At 44.3% G+C, this 19,460-nt stretch overlaps 1 protein-coding gene across 1 annotated transcript; it reads left to right on the top strand.

Annotated features, from left to right (window-relative positions):
• Nucleotides 1-1,938: 1,938 nt before the first annotated feature.
• On the top strand, nt 1,939-18,950 carry TBC1D25 (TBC1 domain family member 25). The gene is made up of 6 exons (XM_080910573.1): nt 1,939-2,122; nt 3,840-3,949; nt 5,446-5,600; nt 16,735-16,862; nt 16,997-17,185; nt 17,431-18,950. The coding sequence occupies exons 1-6, from the start codon at nt 2,000-2,002 to the stop codon at nt 18,790-18,792; spliced, it is 2,067 nt and encodes a 688-aa protein (XP_080766699.1). The 5' UTR covers nt 1,939-1,999; the 3' UTR covers nt 18,793-18,950.
• The last annotated feature ends 510 nt before the right edge of the window (nt 18,951-19,460 follow it).

The following is a 19,460-nucleotide window of genomic DNA, read 5'->3' on the forward strand; positions in this document are numbered from 1 at the left end:
CAGGCATATATATATATATATTTAAATACGACAAACTGAAATTGCAGACTTGTTGAGAAAGGCTACTGGGGACTTAAGTCAGAGTCACTGATGGAGTGATTGCTCTCTGGCTCTGATCTCCAGCACCTGTAACCTATAAAACCAGGCATGGTGGCACTACATGTCATCCTGGCACTCAGGATCAGAAGCTCGGGGTTTTCTCCAGCTATATAGTAAGTTCAGTGTGGGCTACCTGAAACCATCTCAGCTAGACAGACAGGCAGACAGACAGACAAGATAGGCAGACAGACACTAAGTAGGGGTTATGAGATGGCTCTACTGGCAAAAAAATGTTTGCTGCCGTGCCTGGTGACCTAGGTTGGATCCACAGTACCAACCTGGAAGAAGGAAAGAAATGACTTCTGAAAGTTGTCCTCTGCCTGTCACATGCATGCTGTGGCAAATGCACACACATACAACAAAAATGTAATAATTTTTTTTAACTTCCCTGCCAGATGTGGTGATGTACACCTTTAATCTTAGCACTCTGGAGGTAGAGACAGGTGGATCTCTGTGAGTTCCAGGCCAGTTTGGTCTACATGGAGAGAGAGTCTCAGGTCAGCCAGGGCTACATAGTAAAAACCTATCTCATTTTTTTTTTTTCTCAAAAGAACCTAAGATACTGGGCATGGTGGCCACACACCTTTAATCCCAATAATCAGGGGACAGAGACAGTAGGATCTCTGTGAGTTTGAGGCCAACTTGGTCTTCAGAGTGAGTTCCAGGAGAGCCAGGGCTACATAGAGAAACCGTGTGTTGAAGAAAACAAACAAACAAGCAACTAATCCATATTCAACAAACACATATTTATGTTGTAATTGAAGTGCTGTGGGCCTCCTGTATAATAGACGTATGTTTTATTAATGAGGGAAATCCAGACAGAAAGAGCTTATAAACAGGGCTGACCTCAACAAATTGTAAGGATTAAGTGATAGAAAGACAATGCATGGCCAGCACTTTCCAGATGGGACTCTGAAGGATCAGGACAGCCTGAACTACATGAAAATGCCTCAAAAAAAAAAAAAAAAAAAAAAAAAACCTGGAAAAAAACTTTTGGAGAAAAGTGGGACCTTCAGAAAGCATATAATTTTTTTTTTTTTTTTTTTTTGGTAAATTATTAAGAGACTGGGAGATGGGCATGGGGAAGGCGGTATACACCTGTAAGTTCCTGGAAGTCTGAGGTTTAAAAAAAAACTTAAGGGCTGGAGAGATGGCTCAGTGGTTAAGAGCACTGACTGCTCTTCCAGAGGTCCTGAGTTCAAATCCCAGCAACCAAATGGTGGCTTATAACCATCCATCTGTAATGAGATCTGATGCCCTCTTCTGGTGTGTCTGAAGATAGCTACAGTGTACTTATATATAATAAATAAATAAATCTTAAAAAAAAAACTTAAGTTCAAATTAACTCGGGGAGAGGTTCTGATTAGGAAGGAATGAAGGAAAAACTAAATTAAAAAAAAAACCTTTAGAGAAATATTGTCCCCCTTCAGGGTGTTAATTCCAAGGAAATGTTTGAAACGGATGACATCATCTGTCACCAGAGGCACGTGGCAACTCAGAGCAAGTTCTGGAACGTTGATGTCAGCACGCTGTGGCCTCCTCGCCGCCCTCTCGTCTTTGTCGAGCTCGTCCGTTTAACGCGGCGGTTCGTCCGGAAGTAGAATGCTAAAACAACCGCGCCACGGGACCTGGACAGGCGGAACCTAGACCGGCACTTGTACACGGGCAGTAAAGAGCAAAAATCTCCACTCTGGGAGGCGGGGTTCCAGGCAAGGGCACTCTAGGCGCATGCTCAGAGGCGACCTCCAGCCAAAGCCAGGTGGGAGGGGCAAGGGTCTTATAGCAACCTCTGCGCCTGCGCTCTGGTGCAAGGTGGGGCCGCGGGCGCCCGCACTGTAGGGTGTGCGCCGGGAAAGGGGCAACTATCAGTTGTCACCTGAACAGAAACGACAGCAGCGGGATGGCAACAACCCCCGCGGCCTCGGACTTGGCGTGCTCGGCAGCGCCCCCGCCCGTCGGAGGTGCCCAGGCGGCAGCAGCGGTTGAAGAGGAAGAGCGTGAGGTGGTACGGGTCCGAGTCAAGGTGAGGCTAGTGACTGGTCGGCCAGCCTGCATGGACACCCAGTGGACGAAAAGATCGTTGCTGTCATAGGATAGAGCATCGGACCTGAAATTTGGGGCGTGACCTGGAGACTGAGGGCAAGGCTGGAGAGCGGAATTGATCCGAGAATGAAGGCATGGGTCTTGGGGACGTGTTGTTGGGTGTGGAACTGGTAATAGAGGGGAAGGGACCAATGGAGTGAATGGGTGGAGCCTACGGGTAGAGAGGTGGATTGTAGGGTTACAGGAGAGGCCTCTGGAGTCCGGAGGAATGTAGGAGGTGCTGTTACTGTCAGAAGGGGTAGTCCTAAAGTCAGTCAACAAATAGCCATTGAGAGTTCACTTTCGTCCATGTCCCACCCCTGAGCCCACGTGCTTGTGGGAGAGGGACAAAAACAACTAAATGAGATGTTTTGAATATTGGTGAATATCACAAAACATAGGAAAAGTTAGGTTCTAGGGAGTTACTTTACCCAAAACTGTATAGGAAAATCCCCCAAAGAAGATTCAAGTCACATGGACCTGAATAACAACAACAACAATAATATGTTAGTGTGTGCATTTAGGATTTAGGATGGGAGAAGAGTTCTAGGTAGAGGGACAACAACAATAACAATAATAATAATAATATGTTAGTATGTGCATTTAGGATGGTAGAAGAGTTCTAGGTAGAGGGAATACTGAAAGTAAAGGCTAACAAGTGGAGATAAACTTGGTATGTTCCTGTAGGTTTCCATAATATTGGAGGAGGAAGCTTAGGGGCAAAAGTGATAGGCAGTCTGGAGGGAGAAGGGCAGGTGGACAGCTTGTGATACATACATACTCTGAGGAAGGAACCTGTTGCAATCCCAGAAAGCAGTGACTGGTGGTTCAGACTGGAGTGTTGGCATTGGCAGTGTTGAAAAGATCAACAGATCACTTCAGTGTGTTAGCACTCTAAGGCAAAGGTTTAGGGAGCCAGATGAAGTGGGAAGGATGTTCAGACCAAGAGAGATCAGCACACACAAAAGTCTGGAGAAAGGATGTACTCAAAGTAACTCTCAGCAGTTTAATACTAGTTGAGCATAAACTTCAAAATAACTCTGAGTGTCAGGAGGGCTAGCTCAAGACCTTAGGTTTGCTGTTGAAAAAAGATTTGAGCAACAGTGTTACAGGGAGATTTGCTAGATTAATTGCAGCATGGGGGGTGGCTTTATTGTGGTCAGGCTCAACATGGTGACCCTAGCAACCGTATTTTTAAAGATTTATTTATTTTATGTATGTATACGACTACACTGTAGCTGTCTTCAGGCACACCAGATTCTATTACAGAATGTTGTGAGCCACCATGTGGTTGCTGGGATTTGAACTCAGGACCTCTGGGAGAGCAGTCGGTGTTCTTAACCACTGAGCCTACTGGCAACCATATTTAAGGGAATCTAGAAGGACTGGACACCTGGACTATTACATTAGCCTTCGTTCCTGCCAGTCTGCTTTTGTAAAGCAAACACGAACTCTGTAAAATTCTAAGGACACATCCATCCTTTCTCTGCCTAGAAACTTTATGTGACTTCCCCTCACCCAGAACAAAAACCAGGAACATCTCACCTAAACCTGGTCTCTGCCCCCCGCTCTTCAACTCCTGTCTTCTGCTGCTCTTTACCCACTCTTTCCGCACGATGATGTACCCCTCATGGACTCCCTCTGTCCTCTTTCACCAGAAATGTGAGAGCTTCTTGTCCCCCGAGTTCCGTTCTTTTGCTGTCGATCCTCAGATCACCTCGCTGGATGTGTTGCAGCATATCCTCATCCGAGCCTTTGACTTGAATGGGTGAGTGGGAAGATGAGGCAGGCCACTCATCTTAAAAGCCACGGTCAGGCCTTTGTGGTTTTGTTTTGTTTGTTTATTTCAAATAATCCCACAGTGAATATGTGTATCTTGCTTAGAATCTAGAGGCAGTCATGTTAAACTAGTAGTAGTATTTCTGGGCTACAAGGTGTGTACCTACAAACTTTGAAGGAATAGCCGGGTGATTGTAGTTCATACCTTTAATTCTAGTACTCAGGAGGCAGAGGCAGGTGGATCTTTTTGAGTCCAAGGCCAGTCTAGTCTACAGGGCCTTTTAGGACAGCCAAGGCTACAGAGAGAAACCCCGTCTCAAAAACAAACAAAACAAAACCCTTCAAGGAATGTTTTCAGAATGGCTCTGCAGACAGGTTTTACCAATCAGCAGCAGCATAGAAAATATTTTGCTGGATACGATGGTCCACACCTTTAGTCTGAGTACCCTGGAGGTAGGGGCAGGCAGATCTCTGACAGTTCAAGGCCAGCCTGATCTACATAGTGAGCACTAAGACAGCCTGGGCTATAGAGAGACATCTCAAAAAAGAAAGAGAGAGAGAGAGAGAGAGAGAGAGAGAGAGAGAGAGAGAGAGAGAGAGAGAGAGAGAGAGAGAGAGAGGGAGAAAGAAAGAAAGAAAAAACATTTGTTTCACCAAACTTGGTGATGTCAGTACTCTAGATGCTGAGACAGGAGGATGAAAGTCAGTTTAGGCTACATAATGTAACTGCCTCAAAAGGAAAAAAAACCCCAAAACTAACAAAATGGCTTGTTTTCTTCATGTCCTCCCAGATAATGGTTAGTATAAGACATTGTGAAATTTGCCAGTCTGATAGCTGAGAGTCGAGATCCCTTGGGGGCAGATGTGTTGGTTATCTTGTGGGGCGCTGCTCTGGAGGAATATATGACTGTGGTGACAAACTGAAATAGTGTGGGATTGGACTGGAGAGATGGCTCGGCAGTTAAGAGTAAATAGTATAAAACTGATGGCTTTTTAGGATAATCCTTGGTTTACAGTGACCATCAGGCAAAATATGTCCTTACGTAGTTGCACAAGTGTATCTGAATACATTCGTAGTTGCTGTTGAACATTTGTGCATTTACATCTTGTTGTAAAAAAATAACAACCATACAGACTGATTTTTTTTATGTAGTAAGAAGGCTGCTTTCTTCCACTTCTGTCCCTCAACTACACTGTTACCATCCCCAGAGGGGACCGTCCCCAGAGGGGACCAACTTTCTACCAGTTTTCAGTGTGTCCTCCAGATATAAGCAGGTGTGTATCTGTTTCTCTCTCTGTGTGTGTAACAAAGTGGATATAAATGACCTAACCTCAGGATACCCATAATCCTTAGCATAGTTCCCAGCAAATAGAAGGAAGTTGTTTTCAGTACCTTTCACATTGCCTTCCTTGTTTTGTAAAACTGATCTTGAAGCTGCTAGGGAACTGGGGATCCCTAGAGCTCCCTTTACATCCTTTGTCCAGGAAGAAGAACTTTGGCATCAGCTACCTGGCTCGAGACCGGCTAGGACAGGAAGCTTTCCTCTCCCTCCTTTCTGATTGGGACCTCAGCACCGCTTTCGCCACTGCCTCCAAACCTTACCTGCAGTTGCGTGTAGACATTCGGCCCTCAGAGGACAGTGAGTACCCAGTGCCTTATGGGAACTGCGTTGAGATCCAGCTTTTTACATAAGATGATAATTCTACACCTTATACTCTGGGATGTAGTTTTTTGTTTTTGTTTGTTTGTTTGTTTGTTTTTTAATTTTGTCAGAAGACCTGGGTTCAATCATCAGTACTGCCCCCAAAAGTATTATTACAGTAATGGTATGTGTGTGCTTTAAACTCAAGTTCAAGGCTAGCCTGAGCTATAAAAACAACCCTGTCTCAAAACAAAACTACAAAATAATTCAGGTTTGGGGTTTTTAATTTTCCTGTTATGAATATTCAGCCTCTCCTATCACGTCAGTTCATTTGAAAGCATAGCAGTATGGCAATGACTTCAGGCTTACTGAAGGAAAATATCCATGTTCTTGGGGAAAAACCCACTTACTTGTGAAGGGGCAGAATGCATGGTGCTCCAAGGAATTTTACAGCAATGTGTTTACATGTAGAAGGGGTACGCTAAAGCAAATGTGGCAGATGTACTCTGGATGAGGGCTATAGGCACAGGGTGTTCTGTCTGCTCTCTTTTGCAGTGCAAGACAGAAAGGCAGGCCTTGCTCACTCACAGCAAGCTGTGCCACCAAGCTATACAGACACCTCCAGTGTGCATTCTGCTAGTGTTTTGGTGGTGGTGATGGGATTTTGTTCATTTGGTTGGGTTTTTTTGTTGTTGTTGTTTTTTAACATAAAGGGTATTTTGCCTGCATGTATGTGCTACATGTATGCACTGCTGCATGTGTGCTTGGTGCCCGAGGAGGCCACAAGAGGATATAGGCTCTCCTGAACTAGAATTAGAGACGGCTGTGAGATACCTTCTGGGATTCAAACCCTGGTCTTCTTGAAGAGCAGCCAGTTTCTTTGAGCCATCTCGCCAGTACCACACACTGTATTCTGTTTTTAACATTTTATGGGTTTGGATTTGGTTTTGGTTTTGTCTTTTTTTTTTTTTTAAATAGATGTGGTATATAGACCTGGGTAGCCAGGAACTTGCCATGTAAATCTTGCTGGCATCAAACTTAAAATGATACCTTCTGTCTATGCCTCCCGAGTGCTAGGCTAACATAGCCCACCATACTTGGCTGTTACTGGCTGGTTTTGTTTTGGTTCGAAGAATTGAATACAAGACCATCTGTTTGCTAGGCAAGTATTATTTTAAGATAGGTCTCACTGTGTTTCCTGAGCTGACGTAAATTATAACAGTTCTTCCACCTCAGCTTTATAGGAATGCAACACACGCAGCAATGCTGAACATCCAGCAAGCTTTTAAAATCAACTTTGTTTATTTATTATATGTGTGTGTGCATGAGCACACATGGGCATGTGTGCCATGACACATATGTAAAGGTCAGTGAACTTATGGGAGTCAGTTCTCTCCTGTCATGTAAATCCTGGGGATCACACTCAGGTCCTCCGGCTTGGCAGCAAGTGCCTTAAAGAACCACTAAAACATCTTGCCAAAGCAGCATGTTTTTTGTTTCATTTTTGTAATAAAATATGATAGAGCCGTATAGTTCATAGCCTTAGAAAAAATTTGTACCTATTTGGGATTCCTGGGGTATTTTATTGACATCATGGTAAACGTCAATAGCTAAATGGAATACCTGGCTATTTAATGAATATAGTTAATTGTCCAGATAATCTTACAAAGCTAGGGTAGCATATGCCTCTAATTCCAGAATTTGGGAGGCAGAGGCAGGAAAATCTGTGAGTTTGAGGTCAGCCTTGTCTACACAGTGAGTTCCAGGATAGCCAGGGCTACACAGAAAAATCCTGTCAAAAAGAAAAAAATGCTTGGTAACCTTGAAAAAGGAAGGAAGAGAAGGATGCAGAGAGGAGATCAGGAGGAAATAGAGGAGGAGGAAGAAAGAGTTGGGAGAAAATAAAGACAGTAGGGCACAGAAAAATGGAACTCACAGAGATCTGCCTGCCTCTGCCTCTCAAGTGCTGGGATTAAAGGCGTGCACCACCATGCCTGGGATCCACCCTATTTTTTTGAGATGGTTTCTCACTGAACCCAGAGCTCACCATTTGGCTAGATGGGCTGTTCAGCAAGTTGATGGACCCTCCTACCTACTCTTCAAGAGCTGGGATTATATGTGCCTCTCGTTTGATGTGGGTTCTGGGGACTACTAGGGACCCACGCCCAGGCCCTCATGTTTATATGGCAGTCACTCTACAGAGACATCTTCCTAACCATAAACTTATCTATACAAATGGTTTTCCACAGGTTAGAGGGATGGCTCAGCAGTTGGGAGTACTGGTACTCTTCCATATTACCTGGGTTCAGTTCTCAGCATCCACATGGCAATTCAAAACAGTCTATAACACATCCTGACACCATCTTCTAGCCTCCATAAGTATTGCAAACACGTGTGCAGATAGACTTCTCAAATATTTTTTTAATTAACTCTTTAGTTATTGATGAATCATTTCTTTCCCCCATTTCCAAAAGTGCTATCTTAGTTACCAGGTTCCAGTGTATGCACGGTCTGTTACTTTCTTACTCTGATCTTTTTATTTGCAAACATCTTTAAAAGGACTAGCAAGCAAAGTTGATTGAGAAAGAAACAGCTCCCTGAAGCCATGAGAAGACACAAAAATGAGTTGTCTTAAACGTGTATTATACTTTAGTTATTTTGTATATGTGTATGTATGTATGTCCACAAACATACTAAAGAATGCATGTGTAAGTCAGAGGACAGCTTTTAGAAGTCAGTTCTTCCTTCTATAACGGGAGTCTTGGGGACTGAATTTAGCTTATCAGCCTACTGAGCCATACTGCATGGACATGTGTGACACACAGAGGTCAACTTGTGGGACTCTGTCCTTCCACCATGTGGGTTCTGGGGGTTGAACCAGGCCACCAGACTTGATAACAGGGGCCTTTGCCTGTTGGTCCATCTCACTGGCTCTGTGTGGGGCCTTGTATGTATTCCTTTCCTTTGTTTCTTGGCAGGCTCTGTGTGGCTCTGGGTGCTTTTTGGCCTTTTAGGTCCTAAGATTACAGGTGTAAACTGCCACATACAGGTTATGATAGTTTTAGTGTTTTCTTTCATAAAAATGTTATTTTGAGGGATGTTTTCAATACTGAGAATGGAAACCAGGGCCTTGCACATGGTAGACAAGCACTTTTACACTGAGCTATCTCCCCAGCCCTAAAAGTTTTTAGTGAAGAACTTATAAATGTACTCTTCTTGTTTGCATATGTGTGCATTTGTGTGAATATGTGCATGCACATGTGCATGTGTTTGGAGGCCAGGGGTGAGTGTTGCTGTCTTCCTCAATCACTTTTCCATGTAACTTTTCCAGACAGGGTGCTTTAATAAAACTCGAGCCCACTCGCTGGCTAAATGGCCGACCAGCAAGCTCTGGGGATGCTTCTGCTTTTGTTTCTCCAGTGCTGCAGTTACAGTCTGTTTGCATGTGTGAATCTCTGCGTGTGGACTGTGAAACACATGGACGTCAGAGGACAATTTTAAGAGTCAGTGTCTCCGTTCATTTTGCTAAGGCAGGGTCTCCTTTTCTCTTGCTGTACTGCATACTCCAGGCTAGCTGCCCATGATCTCCCAGACAGTTCTCTTCTCTATTACCCATCTCGCCATAGGAGTGCTGGGATTACAGATGCGCACAACGTCTGGCTTTTTAAGCATAGAACTCAGGTCACTGGACTTGTGGAGCCATCTCCCTAGCCTACAGATGGCAGCAGCAGAGATACAGACTATGCTTATACAGCGGGCACGTCCCCAGTTGAGCCAACTTCCCAGCCCCTGTTCTTACTGAACTGAATTAATTTGTCATATTAATTTGTCATACCACTAAAATGCTAAGGAGAGGACTAGGCATGGTAGCACATTCCTTTAACTCCATCCTTGGGGAGGCAGAGGAAGGATCTCTTGAGTTTGAGGCTAGCCTAGGTCCACAACGAGGTCTTTTTTTTTTTTTTTAATCCTGGTCCACCTAATAAGATCCAGGGCAGCCAGGGTTATGTAGGAAATAAAAGTCCTGATAGGAATTTTATTGGAGTTATGTTTTGAGAGTTAATATTGAGACAGGGTCTTTCTATGTAGCCCTGGTGGCCCAAAATTCAGAGATCTGCCTGTCCGGCTCTCCTTCCCAAGTGCTGGAATTAAAGGCACGCAGGACCATGTCCAACATTAATTTTTTTAGACTTAATTTTTTCTTTTTTGTTTTGTTTTTTGAGACAAGGTTTCTCTGTGTAGCCCTGGCTGTCCTGGAACTCACTCTGTAGATCAACTCAGAGATCTGCCTGGCTCTGCCTCCTTTAGTGCTAAGACTAAAGGCATGTGACACCACCGCCCCAGCAAAGTTAAAATATTTAAAGAAACAAAACTCAGGGACTACAGAAAAGTTGTAGTGACACAGACAATATACATCTTTAGCAGAGGACCAAGTTTGGTTCCCAAAGCTCACACCAGGTGGCTCACACCTTCCGTGGTGATCTGCAATCTTTGGTCTTAGCAATGGCACCTCCCACACAACTGAAAAGGTTTTTAAAGTGTAAAAGAGATTTTTTTTTCCTCTGGGAAACTGCTGCTGCATGAGTGTTTACTAAACTGCCAAGGCTGTCTCTCAGGAGAAGGATGTAAGGTAGGGGTGGAGATTGCGGGTGGTTAAAAGGGAATGGGTAAGCTGCTTGGAAGGGAGCCTGGAGGCTAGCACAGACTTTGACATGCTAATCGGTAACACAGTCTTATGTTAATTGAAGAACCCAGGTCTTTTTCCCAGAGCTTAGGAGAATGCTTACTTTTAGCAAGGAGAAAATAACTCTTCAAGCCCCTGAGGGAATTCTGGCTTGGTCTAAATGCCTAACTAACCTTGGGAAAAGGAATTTATTGGGGAAACTGACAAACTGTTTAGTAACCTACTAAACACATTCACCTTATTAAAAATAAAAATTGAGGCCCAGGCGCGCGTGTGTGTGTGTGTGTGTGTGTGTGTGTGTGTGTGTGTGTGTCTGTGTGTCTATGTGTCTGTGTCTGTGTGTCTGTGTGTCTGTGTGTCTGTGTGTCTGTGGAAGGGGGAGGGAGAAGGGTAGCTCAGTGTTTGAGCATTTGCCTATGTTTGCTAGGCCCTGAATTTAGTGCCTAGTACTAAAAGAATAATCAAAAATGAACATGAAGGCCAGTGATAGAGCAGTTTTCTTGCATGCTTGAGGCCCTGGGTTTGATTCTCAGTATCACAAAAAATAAACATAATTGGAAATGTTTTTTAAAAAGACTTATTTATTTATTTATTATATATAAGTGCACTGTAGCTGTCTTCAGACGCACCAGAAGAGGGCATCAGATCTCATTACAGAGCCACCATGTGGGTGTTGGGATTTGAACTCAGGACCTCTGGAAGAGTAGTCAGTGCTCTTAACCACTGAGACATCTCTCCAGCCCAATTGAAGATGTTTTTAAACATTGCCACTCTAGCTAGAGCCGTGGTGGCACACACTTTTAATCCCAACACTCTGGAGGCAGAGGACATAGATCTTTTAGTTCCAGGATAACCAGGGCTACACACAGAAAAAACTGTCTCAAAAAGCAAAACAAACCAGCACAAAAATCCTACAGACTCTAGGGAATACTATGCTTAACCGTTTTTTTTTTTTAAAGATTTATTTGTTTTATGTATGTGAGCACACTGTCACTGTCTTCAGACACACCAGAAGAGGGCATCAGATCTCATTACGGATGGTTGTGAGCCACCATGTGGTTGCTGGGAATTGAGCTCAGGAGCTCTGGAAGAACAGTCAGTGCTCTTAACCACTGGGCCATCTCTCCAGCCCCCACTATGTTTAACCTTATAGACATCACACACACACACACACACACACACACACACACACCCCTTCTGTGATCAGTTTGCTATATAACCTCACAAGTCCTTTAGTATTTACAAACAAATTTATTCTTATGTAAGGACATGGGAGTACATTCATATTTATATCCAACTGGCTTATGATCTACATATCATACTCTTTTCTATAAAACTTTAAAATTATTTTTATTTTATGTACATTGGTGTTCTGCCTGCTTATATGTCTGTGTGAGGGTGTCAGATCCCCTAGAACTGGAATTACAGACTTGTGAGCTGCCATGTGGTTGCTGGCAATTGAACCCAAGTCCTTTGGAAGAACAACCTGAGCCATCTTTCTCCTCCATGATATACTCTTGATAAGTATTTGGTCTTGTAGTATAATATTGTTAATGACAAGCTGGAGAGATGGCTCAGCAGTTAAGAGCCCTGACTGCTCTTCCAGAGGTCCTGAGTTCAATTCCCAGCAACTTCATGGTAGCTCACAACCATCTGTAATGAGGTCTGATGCCCTCTTCTGGTGTGTCTGAGGACAGCTACAGTGTGCTTATATAAATAAATAAATAAATCTTATTTTTAAAAATGCTTGTATAGCAGTAGTATGTATTAGCTCCTGAGTATTATCTTCTACAAGACAGCTGGTGTATAGGACCACATGTCTGTGATCCTACCAATCAGGAAGCAGAGACAGGTGAATTACTTTAAGCCCCTGCAATCAGGCTGAGACAGAAGGATTACTGTGAGCTCAAGGCCAGCCTAGGCTACATAGTCAGTCAGAAACTCTCTCTCTCCTCCCAGACAGAGAAAAAAAAAAACAATTCAGATAGTTAATTGTAGTGTGAGCGATTGAGGCAGAGATAGCAAGTTTAAGACCAGCCTATGCAGTGGGTTCATGGTCAGCCTAGGCAGCTTAGTTAGACCCTGTCTCAAAGAAATACTATAGGGCTGAGGCTGGATGAAGGCTCTGTAAGAAGATATGCTGCTATTGCAGAAACTTGGGTTCCGCATCCAGCAACCATATGATTGCTTAAAACTGTCTTTAACTCAAGTTCCAGGGGGATCTGGTGCCTTTTTCTAGCCTCCATGGGCACCAGGCATGCCCAAAGTATACAACCATGTATGCAGGTAAACCACTCATACACATAGAAATGAATTAATATATTTTAGAAAGAAAGAAAAAGTATGGGCTGGAAAGATGGCTTAGCAGTTAAGAACTCATACCGCTCTTTTAGAAGATCTGAATTGAGTTCCCAGCACCAACAATCCAGCAGCTTCATAACTGCATATAACTCTAGCTCAAAGGGTTTGATACATTCTTATGGTGCCCTTAGGTAGGGGTGTGTGTGTGTGTGTGTGTGTGTGTGTGTGTGTGTGTGTGTGTACCATATACATGCTTGGTGTCCTTGGAGGCCAGAAGAGGGCATTGAACCCCTTAGAACTGGAATTACAGGTGACTGTGAACCACTATGTAGGCACTGGAAATAGAACCCAGAATTTCTGGAAGAAGCTATCGGTCTTAATAACTGAGACATCTCTCTAGCCATACACACACACACACACACACACACATATGTAAACACACACACACACACATATATGTAAACACACACACACACACACACCTTTTTTAGATGGGGTCTTACTATGTAGCCCTGGCTGGCCTGAAACTCACAGAGGTTCATCAGCTTCTTCCCAAGTGCTGGGATTTCACAGAGCTAACACTTATGTTTAATAGCAGTGATTTTGTGGTCAGTTTTAATTTAAAAAAAAGCATCTGTCATCCTCCTGATGTTCTTTTTCTTAGCTATTTAAACATGAATTTGTTCTTGTGAAATTTAAAATAATATGCAGTTTTGGCGAAAAACATTAGAATTCTGGATTTCTATATTAGTTTAAGGTTTGGCAAGTTTGACGACTTTATGATAAAAATGTAGTATGTATATATATATATATATATTAGTATGTAGTATGTATGTGTATATATATATATATATATATATATATATATATATATACACACACACACACACACATATTACGTAATACCACAAATAGGGTCTGGGCCAGAAGCCCATAATGAGATTCTTGGATGTGTGTGCAGGAAATGTGTGCACATTCACACAGAGTGGGTTATGTGAAGACTATTTATAGCCTCATGTTGTTGGTCTATGTCAAGTTTTGCCACTAGACAGGTCTGTGTTTGCAGAAATCCTTTGCCTATTTTTAACGTGTTTTCAATTTTCCTATTGCTTATCAGTGTTTAATAGAATGTTTCTCTTTTCCTGTTAACTACTTTTAGCCTCTGATACTGTATTTGTTCTCTTATCCTTCCCTGCCTCCTTTCTCTCTCTCCCCTCTCTCAGGCCTCCTCTCTCCCCCCTCCTCCCTGCTCCTTCTCTTGGTCTCATATAGTCCAACTGGCTTCAAACTTTGGATCCTTTTTTCTCTACTTCCCCAAGTACCAGCATTATAGGCATGGGCTACTAAATTTGGCTGACTGATGCTCTTTGTGACATTAATAGTGTTGCTGGAGCTTTCTGTTTGTTTGCAGGCTGTATCTTAAAGTTTCAACCCTACTCCTCCCTACCTCCCATTCCCACTCCACCCCTGCTCTTTGAGGTCCTCACTATATATCCTATACCAGCTTGGGATTCGCAGTGTAGCCCATGCTGACTGTAAACTTGTGATAGGTTTCTCTTTATCCTGCCAAATACCAGGACCACAGCATGAGCCAGTACACCCAGCTTCATTCTGAGCCTTTTATTTTTAAATATTTATTTATGGTTTTATAAGTCAGGCAGTGATAATAACACATGCCTTTAATTCCAGCACTCAAGAGGCAGAGGCAGGTGGATCTCTGAGTTTGAGGTGAGGTTGGTTGGTCTACAGAGTGACTTCCATAACAGCCAACACAGAGAAACCCAGTCTCAAGAAAAAAAACCTAAGTATTTCTTATTTAATGTGAATGTATATGTACACCATGCACATGTAGGTGCCTGGGATGGCTGGAAGATGACCCTAGAATGGGAATTACAGGTGATTAATGAGCCACCCCGTATGAATGCTGAGAAGTGAATCCAGATCCTCTGCAAGATTAGTAAGTCTCAAACTTAAAGTTAGGTTGATGGAGAAAACACAAAACAAAACAAAACAAAAAACAAAAAGGGACTGGAGAGATGGCTCAGGGGTTAAGAGCTCTGACTGTTCTTCCAGAGGTCCCGAGTTCAATCTCCAACATCTACTTGGTGACTTTCTTGGGCTGGAGAGATGGCTCAGTGGTTAAGAGCACTGACTGCTCTACCAGAGGTCCTGAGTTCAAATCCCAACACCAATATGGTGGCTCACAACCATCTGTAATGGGATCTGATGCCCTCTTCTGGTGTGTCTAAAGACAGTGACAGTGTACTCATGTACATAAAATAAATAAATAAATCTTTTAAAAAGGTAGGTTGATGGAGTGCCCTTCATAAAAATGGGGCCTTAGTTTCTATCCCCACCACACATGTGCATGTGTGTACACACACAGGATTCATGGTAGCTGAGATGGTTCAGCAGTTAAGAGTGCCTATTGGGGTGAGCTGGCTCAGCCGGTAAGGTAAAAAGGCACTTGCCACTAAGCCTGACAACCTGAGTTCGATTTCTAAGATCTACATGGCAAAGCAAGAAAGGTGATTACCATATATTGTTCTGTAACCTCCACACATGCACTGTGGCACATACATGTACCTACACAGTAAATGATTATCTTTTTTTTTAAATTTAGTTTTGTTTTATTTTATTGATACAGAGTTTCTCTGTGTAGCCCTGGCTGGCTTGGAATTTACTCTGTAAATCAGGCTGGCCTTAAACTCAAAAAATTTCCTGCTTCTACCTCCTGAGTGCTGGGATTAAAGGCATGCACTACCTCATCCGTCTGGCAGTAAATGTAATTTTTAATTTAAAAAATGGGACTGGAGAGATGGCTAAGTGGTTATGAGCAGCATATTGCTCTTTTAAAGGACTAAGGTTTAGTTCCCAGCACACTTGTCAGGGGACTCACAACTGCTGATAACTCCAGTTCCAGGAGATATGAGGTCTTCTGAATACCATGGGCATCTCCATTTTACATGTACATACCCCAGCACAAGCACACCTATGACCATAATTCAAAATAAAATAAATGCTTTTATAAAAGGGTTATTCTTTCAGGGGACCTGAGTTCAATTCCCAGCATCCAATATGGTGGCTCACAACTTCCACAATTGCACAAGTCCAGGGAAATCCGAGGCTTCTGTAGGACTCCACAGGTTCCCACATGCGTGGATATATCCCTCCATAAAGAAAAGGGCTGGAGCCATGACTCAGCAGTGAAGAGCACCGGCGCTCTACCAGAGGAGCCAGGTTCAGTTCCCAACTCCCACATGACTGCTCATAACTCTGTGACACCAGTCCTGAAAGATCTGATGGCCTCTCTTCTGGCCTTCCTCCGCACTAGGCATGCATATGATACACATACATGTAGACAAAAACACATACACATAAAATTTTTATTTGTATTTTCAAGAGAGGGTTTCTCTGTCAGTTTGACTGTTCTGGAACTCACTTTGTAGACCAGGCTGGCCTTGAGCTCAGAGATCCACCTGCCTCTGCCTCCGCCTCCTGAGTGCTGGGATTAAAGGCCTGTGCCGCCACTGCCCATCTTATTTTTAATTTTAAAGAAAAAAATAAAAAGGGATTCTTGAACTTACCCTTTAGGTGGCCACTGCTGCTACAGCCATATCATACTTAAAGTGGGAATTGTGATAAAAAAAAGAGATTTTGAAAAAGATTTATTTATTTATGTATGTGAGTACTCTGTAGCTGTCCTCAGACACACCAGAAGAGGGCAACAGATCCCATTACAGATGGTTGTGAGCCACCATGTGGTTGCTGGGATTTGAACTCAGGACCTCTGGAAGAACAGTCAGTGCTCACATGTGCTACTCACATACATAAAATAAACAAATAAATCTTTTTTTAAAGTAAATTATTCTTTCTTAAGGTTAGTCCCTTGTCCCAGTGCCTTCCACATAGTAAGAACTCAATAAATCATTCAAGTATTAAAGGCTCCCCAGTCATTTTGCGAAATAGTTCCCATGTAAGATAAGTAATGGCTGAATTTTAAAAATTATTATCGTTTGGATGAAACAGGGATGAAGAAATAGATGTTGCTTGTTGCCCTGCAGGTAGCTAAGCTTCAGCAAAGGAACCCAGCCTGTGGTCTGGGTTCACACCCTGTTCTTACAGTGCTTTCCTCTGTGTGCTCAGGCCCGTTGCTGGAAGACTGGGACATAATTAGCCCCAAAGATGTCATTGGATCTGATGTCCTACTGGCCGAGAAGCGATCCTCACTAACGACAGCTGCCTTGCCTTTCACACAATCCATCCTCTCTCAGGTAAATTCAGGAGCCTGGGGCACTCCAGCTGTGGTTGGAGGGAAGGGCTTATCTGATATTGCCATTCTAGAGCTTGCTGGTTGGCACCTGCCCTATCCTGCACAGGTGACCTTTTCATCCTTTTTCCTTCCCAGGTGGGTCGTACACTGTCTAAGGTTCAGCAGGTGCTGAGTTGGTCTTATGGGGAAGATATCAAGCCTTTCAAGCCACCTCTGAGTGATGCTGAATTCCACACATACCTGAATCATGAAGGTCAGCTCTCCCGGCCTGAGGAGTTGCGCTTGAGGATCTACCACGGTGGTGTGGAGCCTTCACTTCGAAAAGTGAGCCGCCTCAGTCAGTCACTGAACCCATCACTCTGTGAGATACAGTCAGTAGAACAGATTATCACAGGTAGGGTAGAGAAATCCCAGGAAAGGAGGGTCTGTGTCAGGTAGGTCTTACTGTCAGGAAGGCATAACTATTCCTAGGACAGAGGTCACGAGAGACGGGAGGTCACTGGTTGACACACATGGGTACAGCAGCTCACTAGTTGAAACTCAGCCACATCTCTTCTGTCTCTGGCCAGGTGGTATGGCGGTACCTTCTGAATGTGTACCCAGATGGGCTGACAGGCCGTGAGCGGATAGACTACATGAAACGTAAGAGCCGCGAGTACGAGCAGCTCAAAAGCGAGTGGGCCCAGCGAGTGAACCCCGAGGACCTGGAATTCATCCGCAGCACAGTCCTTAAGGACGTGCTTCGCACAGACCGAGCCCATCCCTACTACGCAGGGCCTGAGGATGGCCCACACCTACGGGCCCTGCATGACCTGCTCACCACCTATGCCGTTACCCATCCACAGGTATCATACTGCCAGGGTATGAGTGACCTGGCTTCACCAATCCTTGCTGTCATGGACCATGAAGGACATGCCTTTGTATGCTTTTGTGGCATCATGAAACGCCTAGCTGCCAACTTCCACCCTGATGGCCGTGCTATGGCCACCAAGTTTGCCCACCTCAAGCTGTTATTGAGACACGCTGACCCAGACTTCTACCAGTACCTGCAAGAAGCAGGTGCCGACGACCTCTTTTTCTGTTACCGCTGGCTGCTGCTGGAGCTTAAGCGTGAGTTCGCTTTTGATGATGCTCTCCGAATGCTAGAAGTCACCTGGAGTTCACTGCCCCCTGACCCTCCTGAACACGAAGTAGAGCTTGTTGGACCTCCCAGCCAAGTAGCAGACACTGGCTTTGGTAGCCACAGGGGACGGCCAGTGCGTCAGAGGCACATGCTGAGGCCTGCTGGTGGAGGAAGCAGTGCATTTGAAGATGATGTTGTCCACTTAGCCACATCTAACCAGGGACCTAGTGGTGGGGGACGTCTCCTAAGACAAGCCAGCCTGGATGGTCTCCAACAACTCAGGGATACCATGGGCCGCAGGAAGGACCTAATGGTCCAACTATCTCACCCAGCTACCCTCATTAGCTCTAAGTCCCTCTCTGAACCCTTGCTGAATTCCTCAGATCCACTCCTCTCCTCCTCTTCTCGGCCTGATTCCCCATCTTCATCATCTCCTCCATCTACCCAGGAGGCTTCTCCTTCTGGTGACATAGCTGTAGGATCCCCCTTGATGCAAGAGCTAGGTTCTCCCAGAGACCCTGGGAAGCCTGTACCACCTCCACCTCCAATGGGCCTTCCCCCACCCCAGGAGTTTGGCCGAGGAAACCCATTCATGCTCTTCCTCTGCCTGGCTATACTGCTGGAGCACAGAGATCACATCATGCGCAATGGGCTGGATTACAACGAGCTAGCCATGCATTTCGACCGCCTGGTGCGCAAACACCATCTAGGGCGCGTCTTGCGCAGGGCCAAGGCTCTCTTTGCTGATTACCTACAGTCTGAAGTGTGGGACTCTGAGGAGGGGGCTGAAGCCACAGCTCCATCTTGATTATACTCCCTCCAGCCTTCCAACCCTAATGGTACTCCAGTCTTTGCCATGAGGGCCGACTATATGTGAGACCTTATTCCCTGCCTGCCATCCCCAGACATGTTGGAGCTTGAGGCCCTCTCTTCCCAGGTTTGAGTATGTGTGGCTCAGCGTTGGCACTGCCCCACAGAGGCCACAGCCTCTTTCTGGTTTTGTTGTTTCTAAACTATACTTTCCATACACAAAGGTTATTGTGTTTGTGTATTTCTCATTTCCTGGATGGTATACAAGTTACTGGGGGGCTCTTTAGTTGATGTGACTGAAATACTTCAGTTGATGTAGGATGATGGTTCCTGCTTTTTCTGCCACAAGAATAGTTGTCGAAATCAGTTATTGATGAGCCCAGCCCAGGGACTGCTCTATCATTCCATGTGCTTTGGAACCAGTTTGTGGGATGGACATGCCATGGTTAGAGCCCTATATCCTGCCTTAACTATTTCGGCATATTTGCCTGTTCCACATCACTAATGTAGCTTTAAAAAATCAAGCACTGAGGAAATTTGGGCCTTAAAAGAGTTTGCCTAAGTATTTGCAAGATAACAGTACAAATCAGTTCCTTGGGGCTAGATGATGACTCGGGTTACAGACATTACCACCTGGTGGTGATGGTGGCAGCGGCAGCACACACC

Source organism: Micromys minutus (genome assembly GCF_963924665.1).
Source record: "Micromys minutus genome assembly, chromosome: X".
Lineage (NCBI taxonomy): Eukaryota > Metazoa > Chordata > Mammalia > Rodentia > Muridae > Micromys > Micromys minutus.